Here is an 8845-nt window from a genome sequence, read left to right on the forward strand (position 1 = left end):
TTCCAAACCACATCAAGGATTCTCTCTGAAACAGCATGGAGCTCAAACTCTTTCTCTCTCTCAGGTTTACCACGAGGTGACTTCTTTTTTATTTCCTGCTTCCTCACACACTCTCCAGCGCAGGTTAGCATGCTAATGTAAACAAAGACCATATTACGTCCAAAACTCGTCTCATTGTTTCTGACAGCAACGTTTCTGATTGGCCCGTGGGGGTAAAGCCCGCCCACATTTTAGTAATGCCGTCATGACGCAGCACATCTGGATCAGCTCCGTTGTTCTTAGAGATGTGGGTACGGAGGAGAAGAGAGGGGGGTTTGTTTCTGGCACGTTGAGTCTCCTGACACACATGTTCACAAAGTGCATTCTGCATAACAGGTGACCTTTAAAGCACGGAGACATATTGGACCTCTTTGACTGAACTTGAAACGCTGGATAATTCTAACTGTACCGTACAGAGCGAGGACGTCGTAGTCTTTTAATCTCTGTGGTAACGAACTCCTCATTTAGACTCTCAGAAGGTTTTACTTCATAGCACACATCTGGTTTCTACTGCCCGCATTGAAGACATGTAACCGTCTGATTTGGCTCTCTGCAGACGCTTTGAACTTCCTGCCAGAGGCCTGACGTCGTGTTTTTAAATCCAGTCCACGTCCTCAAATCACAGACCGCGAAACCTTCGAGACTGGATTGAAAGGAGTTCCTCGTCGTGGCTCGCTCTGTGTTTTAAAAGTTAAACACTCAGTGCTGCTTTTGTTTTTTGTCAGATTGTGACGAGTGAAAACTTAAATCACACGCATTTTAATCGATATAGTTTTACTAACTGTGTGAAACTATGAATTAACGCTCCATCAGAACTTCCTAAATATCAAGATGACGGCTTTAAATTTCCTATTTCTGCTCAAAAACAGGCATTTTAATTTGTTTTAAATGTCTCGAGGGTCCTAAGAGATACTGCCGGAGTATTTTGTGAAAAGTCCTGGTTTAAAATATTTCCAAAAACATTATTAAATGTGTTGCTATGGATTCTTACAGCTGTGTCTCATCTTAAAAACTTAAGCTAAATGAAATATTAGGAATTGTCTAATAATTAACGATTCTTTTAACATTTCTATTACAAAAATATATAATATTACTATATACTGCTCCTCGTACTAGGATGGGTTAAATGCAGAGGTCAAATGTCGAGGGTTTTATCCTCCAATTATATATTAAATTATTAATGTAAATATTTTATGATACAGCAATTCCCATTAAGATGCATAGTCGATAAAATAACATTTATATATAATATAAAAGCAGATACCCTCTGGACTTTACTTTATCATTGGTGTGTCTTTCGAAGTCATTCCTGAATCGAGATGTGTGTTTCCTTGCAGCCTGAGGAGAGGAGGTCTCACGTGGAGGTGTGTGCAGACGGGGGGGTTCTCGTGCAGCAGATTTCTCGGAGGATCGTTGAAGACGGAGGGGCCGCTCTGATCGCCGACTACGGACACGATGGAACGAAGACGGACACGTTCAGAGTGAGAGGAAACCCTTTTTCAAGCAGCGGACATTTTGCTTTTGATACAGCAAGAAAAGAGTCAGACAGTTTGATATTACCCAAGAAGCATGCATACACAATCAGTTATGTAACGACAGACTACATTATATATTGTAATATACATATTGGACATATTTGTTGTTGTTGATATTTAGGTACAATGTGCACATTATTGCTTCTCCGTCGATATAAATAGTTTATTTTATTGAATTTCCTCGTCAGGGTTTTAAAGGTCACCGGCTGCACGACGTCCTCTCCTCGCCCGGATCAGCTGACCTCACGGCCGACGTTGATTTCAGTTTCCTGCGGACGATGACCGGAGGGAGCGTGGCCTGTTTGGGACCTGTCACTCAAAAGATGTTCCTGAAAAACATGGGCATCGACGCCCGCATGGAGGCGAGTCTGACAGACGCTAAAGACCTACGTTGTATCGCTAAAAACAAGAGATGTAATGACACACGGGTCTTACATTAACGGTCCTGAGTGGATATGGATTATTTTAGAGCATGATAAGACTTAGAAACATCTATGCAAGCATGGGTTGACATCACATTTAGTGGAAAGTATGTTTTATTAGGACTATAGCTATTCCTGATTTAGTCTAGTTTTTCTTTTCCTTTCCTAAAACACTGTATAAATGACTATTAGTATATCATATTACCAAAAATGGCCCCTGAAGGTGCTGTTTACATGTCCACAAAAGCTCCTAAACATTCATTAAATCAAACATGAGGCGCGTTCACACTGCGGTTCCCACAAAGGTTCATGCGAACTTAGTTCATCAGAACTCTTTAGTTCTCATGAACTAAGTACAGATCGCGTTCACACCGGAATAAGTCCCTGGGGGAGGATTAGGCAAATGAAGCCGCTGACGTCACTACTACTTCTTCTTCTTCTTCTTCTTCTTCTTCTTCTTCTTCTTCTTCTTCTTCTTCTTCTTCTTCTTCTTCTTCTTCTTCTTCTTCTGCTTTGGGTTTACTGGCAGGCGGCAACCCACTTCACGGCGTATACGGCCGGAAGTCCCCGGAGTTGGGGAAGGCTTCAGTAGAAGCTGCTGGGACTCCCAGCAGCTTCTACTGAAGCCTTCCGAGTAAATCGCCAGAACGCCGACACCTCCTCATCTCCCCCGCTCCCATGTTTTATTTTGTGTCGCCATAAGTTAGTCTCTCTGCCTTTCTGCGCTGGGCTAATGCTAATGCTAATAATGCTAATGCGAGGATAATAAAATGGCGGCTTCACAAAACTTTTTGGGAGTTTTACGGGGCGTGGTTTGCAATCCGCCCAGCCAATCAGGAATATAGCTATTTTCTCACAAAAGAGCCGCTCGAAAGTCCCTGCTCTCTAGCAGGGACTTTCGAGGGGGTAAAAAGGTTAGCATGAACTACTTTTAGTACCGGCTCTTTTTGGTGTGAACGCGATCATGAACTAAGTTCGCATGAACCTTTGTGGGAAAAGTACCGCAGTGTGAACGCGGCTATTGGCATCGTGTGCAGGTCAGTGTTTTTATCACTGATAACAAGAGGTATTATAAGGATAAAAGATTGTTCAATTAAAGGTCCTGAGTGGATATGGATTATCTTTTAGTTTTACAGAACACACACCTCTGATTCTGTGGTTCTGGTGCTCCGCAGGTTCTTCTGAGGAACTGCAGTGACGGGCCCACCCGCATGCAGCTGATCAGAAGCTACGACATGCTGGTGAATCCGGAGAAGATGGGCGAGCGCTTCCTGTTCTTCAGCCTGCTGCACCACAGCCGGCTCGCCAGACCCCAAAAAACAGAGGGTATGAAGCTGGAGGACAAGAGACCGGCGCCACTTCCTGTGGGCGGATTCACCGAGATCAGCTTCTCCTGAGACTCTGGAGACGGACATTTCAGAAGCTCCTGTTCATGGGACGATACTGGTTGTAAAGCTGACATAGATAACAAATATTTATAAAAAGAAATAAAGAACAGAAACGCATTGGACTCCTTTGTTTACTTCCGGAGCTCAGTGACAACCAGATGTGACACTCGTGCTCCTATTGGCTAGCGCTCCAACACATTGTACGTGATAGGCTAAGGGGCGGGACATCTCTAAGCTGTTGACCAATCACATACACCTGAACATCAGCAGGAGAGGACTCTTTAAAGTAGAGACACTACATACTGATATACACCTGAACATCAGCAGGAGAGGACTCTTTAAAGTAGAGACACTACATACTGATATACACCTGAACATCAGCAGGAGAGGACTCTTTAAAGTAGAGACACTACACACTGATATACACCTGAACATCAGCAGGAGAGGACTCTTTAAAGTAGAGACACTACATACTGATATACACCTGAACATCAGCAGGAGAGGACTCTTTAAAGTAGAGACACTACATACTGATATACACCTGAACATCAGCAGGAGAGGACTCTTTAAAGTAGAGACACTACATACTGATATACACCTGAACATCAGCAGGAGAGGACTCTTTAAAGTAGAGACACTACACACTGATATACACCTGAACATCAGCAGGAGAGGACTCTTTAAAGTAGAGACACTACATACTGATATACACCTGAACATCAGCAGGAGAGGACTCTTTAAAGTAGAGACACTACATACTGATATACACCTGGACATCAGCAGGAGAGGACTCTTTAAAGTAGAGACACTACACACTGATATACACCTGAACATCAGCAGGAGAGGACTCTTTAAAGTAGAGACACTACATACTGATATACACCTGGACATCAGCAGGAGAGGACTCTTTAAAGTAGAGACACTACATACTGATATACACCTGAACATCAGCAGGAGAGGACTCTTTAAAGTAGAGACACTACACACTGATATACACCTGAATACCAGCAGGAGAGGACTCTTTAAAGTAGAGACACTACGTACTGATATACACCTGAACATCAGCAGGAGAGGACTCTTTAAAGTAGAGACACTACGTACTGATATACACCTGAACATCAGCAGGAGAGGACTCTTTAAAGTAGAGACACTACATACTGATATACACCTGAACATCAGCAGGAGAGGACTCTTTAAAGTAGAGACACTACGTACTGATATACACCTGAACATCAGCAGGAGAGGACTCTTTAAAGTAGAGACACTACATACTGATATACACCTGAACATCAGCAGGAGAGGACTCTTTAAAGTAGAGACACTACATACTGATATACACCTGAACATCAGCAGGAGAGGACTCTTTAAAGTAGAGACACTGCATACTGATATACACCTGAACATCATCAGGAGAGGACTCTTTAAAGTGGAAACACTACATACTGATATACACCTGAACACCAGCAGGAGAGGACTCTTTAAAGTAGAGACACTACATACTGATATACACCTGAACATCAGCAGCAGAGGACTCTTTAAAGTGGAGACACTACATACTGATATACACCTGAACATCAGCAGGAGAGGACTCTTTAAAGTGGAGACACTACATACTGATATACACCTGAACATCAGCAGGAGAGGACTCTTTAAAGGAGAGACACTACATACTGATATACACCTGAACATCAGCAGGAGAGGACTCTTTAAAGTAGAGACACTACATACTGATATACACCTGAACATCAGCAGGAGAGGACTCTTTAAAGTAGAGACACTACATGCTGATATACACCTGAACATCAGCAGGAAAGGACTCCTTAAAGTAGAGACACTACATACTGATATACACCTGAACATCAGCAGGAGAGGACTCTTTAAAGTAGAGACACTACATACTGATATACACCTGAACATCAGCAGGAGAGGACTCTTTAAAGTAGAGACACTACATACTGATATACACCTGAACATCAGCAGGAGAGGACTCTTTAAAGTAGAGACACTACATGCTGATATACACCTGAACATCAGCAGGAGAGGACTCTTTAAAGTAGAGACACTACATGCTGATATACACCTGAACATCAGCAGGAGAGGACTCTTTAAAGTAGAGACACTACATACTGATATACACCTGAACATCAGCAGGAGAGGACTCTTTAAAGTGGAGACACTACATACTGATATACACCTGAACATCAGCAGGAGAGGACTCTTTAAAGTAGAGACACGACATACTGATATACACCTGAACATCAGCAGGAGAGGACTCTTTAAAGTAGAGACACTACATACTGATATACACCTGAACATCAGCAGGAGAGGACTCTTTAAAGTAGAGACACCACATACTGATATACACCTGAACATCAGCAGGAGAGGACTCTTTAAAGTAGAGACACCACATACTGATATACACCTGAACATCAGCAGGAGAGGACTCTTTAAAGTAGAGACACTACATACTGATATACACCTGAACATCAGCAGGAGAGGACTCTTTAAAGTAGAGACACTACATACTGATATACACCTGAACATCAGCAGGAGAGGACTCTTTAAAGTAGAGACACGACATACTGATATACACCTGAACATCAGCAGGAGAGGACTCTTTAAAGTAGAGACACTACATACTGATATACACCTGAACATCAGCAGGAGAGGACTCTTTAAAGTAGAGACACCACATACTGATATACACCTGAACATCAGCAGGAGAGGACTCTTTAAAGTAGAGACACCACATACTGATATACACCTGAACATCAGCAGGAGAGGACTCTTTAAAGTAGAGACACTACATACTGATATACACCTGAACATCAGCAGGAGAGGACTCTTTAAAGTAGAGACACTACATACTGATATACACTTGAACATCAGCAGGAGAGGACTCTTTAAAGTAGAGACACTACATACTGATATACACCTGAACATCAGCAGGAGAGGACTCTTTAAAGTGGAGACACTACATACTGATATACACCTGAACATCAGCTGGAGAGGACTCTTTAAAGTAGAGACACTACATACTGATATACACCTGAACATCAGCAGGAGAGGACTCTTTAAAGTAGAGACACTACATACTGATATACACCTGAACATCAGCAGGAGAGGACTCTTTAAAGTAGAGACACGACATACTGATATACACCTGAACATCAGCAGGAGAGGACTCTTTAAAGTAGAGACACTACATACTGATATACACCTGAACATCAGCAGGAGAGGACTCTTTAAAGTAGAGACACTACATACTGATATACAGAAAATGAGTATGGCCGCGCTGAGGTTGTCGCTCAGGCTCCGTCACATCTTGAAGTCGTTAGCTGAGCTCACAACGAGCCGCTGCTCCTCCGCTAGCAATTAAAAGATTCAGTTACACGTGTGTGTGTGTGTGTGTGTGTGTGTGTGTGTGTGTGTGTGTGTGTGTGTGTGTGTGTGTGTGTGTGTGTGTGTGTGTGTGTGGGTGTGTGTGTGTGTGTGTGCGCAAGCAGCAAGAAGATCGAGTTCAGGATTGTAATTACATGATCGTTTCCAAACATCCAGCGTCGATCCCCTTCAGCAGGAGTGTTTGTTTTGCTGAGTCTGAGGATATTACTATTAAAATACATCCAATTTAAGATGTTTTAAAGATACATCCTTTTTTACAAGAGTGGTTCTGCAGGTTAAAAAGAATAGCTGGAACCCCAAAAAAGGACATTTTTAGACTTTAAAGCAAACATTGCTGCAATAACGTGTTTCAAAACCTTTAACTCCTTCCTCCATCTTGACCAAAAAGCCCTGTGCTTTTTTTTATTACCCCACAAAAATTATAATTATGTTATATTAAAGGTGGGGTAGGTAAGTTTGAGAAACCGGCTCGAGATCGCTAGAATTTGAAAATACACAACCGGGAGAAATCTGCCACTTCCTCACAGAGCCCCTCCTCCAACACACACATGACCAATGAGGGCACGAGGTAAGTGTGTGCCCCGATGGCAGGCTGACAGGTGACAGGCAGGGAGGCCATCCAATCGCCTGGTTGTACTTTTTACAGTATCACAGCTTCTACAGATGACATTTTTTTATGGATTTGTTGTCAAAGCACTTCAGATATTCATTGCTATCGGGATGTTAAGAGCATTCCATGGAATATAACAACAAGTGTATCTCGAGCCGGTTTCTGAAACTTACCTACCCCACCTTTAAGTAACCCGGTAATCAGTGATGTACCTGAACGCGTTCAATGAACGATCGTTCATGAACGCGTTCATATTTTGGGCGAACGTGAACTGAACGTACTGTATTTCCGCTAGATGAACGTAATTGAGAACGCGTTCATTCTCAGCGCTGTATAACGGCGTTCAAAAGTGCGTTCATTCTCAGCACTGTATTATAACGGCGTTCAAAAGTGTGCCAGATTTCATATGCCTTTCAGCCGAAAACCCAGTTAAAACACACCGTAAACAGGCTTCAGAATAATGCGGAAAACCACCCAATCTGGCAACAGCAAGCTGCCTGTGACGCGTACGCGCCTGTCACCCCTGGCTGTCGCACTAAAATATAAATATACTAAATATATCAGACTCCTCACAACAAACAATGTGGAACCGCGGAACCGGCGAGCATTGAATGAATGAATGAATTAGTATGGACGAAGCCGAGAGCAGAGCTCTGCAGCAGCACTCGCTCAGAGTGAGACTCTACGGCAGGGGTGGGAAACCTCCGGCCTCCGGCCGTATACGGCCCTCGAGGTAATTTATAAACACACGCAAAAAATAAAAAAATGAAAGAAATCTAGACCGCAAAAAAATTAAACAAGCGAGTGCCTGTTTTTCCTGGCCAAGGTCAGGGTCCTTGAACACAACACGAGCCTAACGTGTCATCACGTGGTATATGTCTCGACTGACAGCAGGGGTGCAGTTCTGACGGAGAGCACCAGAACGCCACTCCAGCACTTCAGAAATTGCAGTACCGATAAGTCCATACACATGCCGCAGTTTCTGCGTGTCTGTGTCTTTAGTTGAAAGCCCAGTGGCGATCTGCTCATCTGTCATACTGATCAGACAGTCAATAACTGTGTTGTTATCATTAGCATCTGGTTAGCTAGCTATGCTAACGAATATAAGAAGCTTTGTCTACAACCAGTGAGGTAAAGGCCCATCTTTATATGATCATTATAGTATAAAGAGAATAAAGTAAACAGGTATAAAATACTATATGACAGTTATTAATAAAGAAGAATACAGTTTGAAAGGGGAGTGATTTGTCAAATATCCATACATTAAAAGAAAATCTGCTTACAGTTGTGTTTGGGTGTTGAGAGATGTGTCCATAGATCTCCTAATGTTGCTCTCAAAGTGCAACACATCTTCGCAGGGGAGCATGCCCCCCGGACCCCCTCTAGAGGAGGTTAGGTCCCCCCCACTTAAATCATGTTCACATGGATAGGAAACTAAATACATTTGCA

General features: G+C 42.8%; 1 protein-coding gene across 1 annotated transcript; it reads left to right on the forward strand.

Annotated features, from left to right (window-relative positions):
• Nucleotides 1–1319: 1319 nt before the first annotated feature.
• ndufaf7 (NADH:ubiquinone oxidoreductase complex assembly factor 7) lies at nt 1320–3501 on the forward strand. The gene is made up of 3 exons (XM_034077301.2): nt 1320–1520; nt 1763–1936; nt 3172–3501. The coding sequence occupies exons 1-3, from the start codon at nt 1359–1361 to the stop codon at nt 3391–3393; spliced, it is 558 nt and encodes a 185-aa protein (XP_033933192.1). The 5' UTR covers nt 1320–1358; the 3' UTR covers nt 3394–3501.
• Nucleotides 3502–8845: the final 5344 nt, after the last annotated feature.

Source organism: Pseudochaenichthys georgianus, unplaced genomic scaffold (genome assembly GCF_902827115.2).
Source record: "Pseudochaenichthys georgianus unplaced genomic scaffold, fPseGeo1.2 scaffold_1477_arrow_ctg1, whole genome shotgun sequence".
Taxonomy (NCBI): Eukaryota; Metazoa; Chordata; class Actinopteri; order Perciformes; family Channichthyidae; genus Pseudochaenichthys; species Pseudochaenichthys georgianus.

Coding starts and splice junctions, on each gene's coding strand:
- ndufaf7 (XM_034077301.2), top strand. CDS start 1,359: ATGTGTGTTTCCTTGCAGCCTGAGGAGAGGAGGTCTCACGTGGAGGTG. Junction 1,521..1,762: donor CGAAGACGGACACGTTCAGA/GTGAGAGGAAAC, acceptor TTTCCTCGTCAG/GGTTTTAAAGGTCACCGGCT. Junction 1,937..3,171: donor GCATCGACGCCCGCATGGAG/GCGAGTCTGACA, acceptor GGTGCTCCGCAG/GTTCTTCTGAGGAACTGCAG.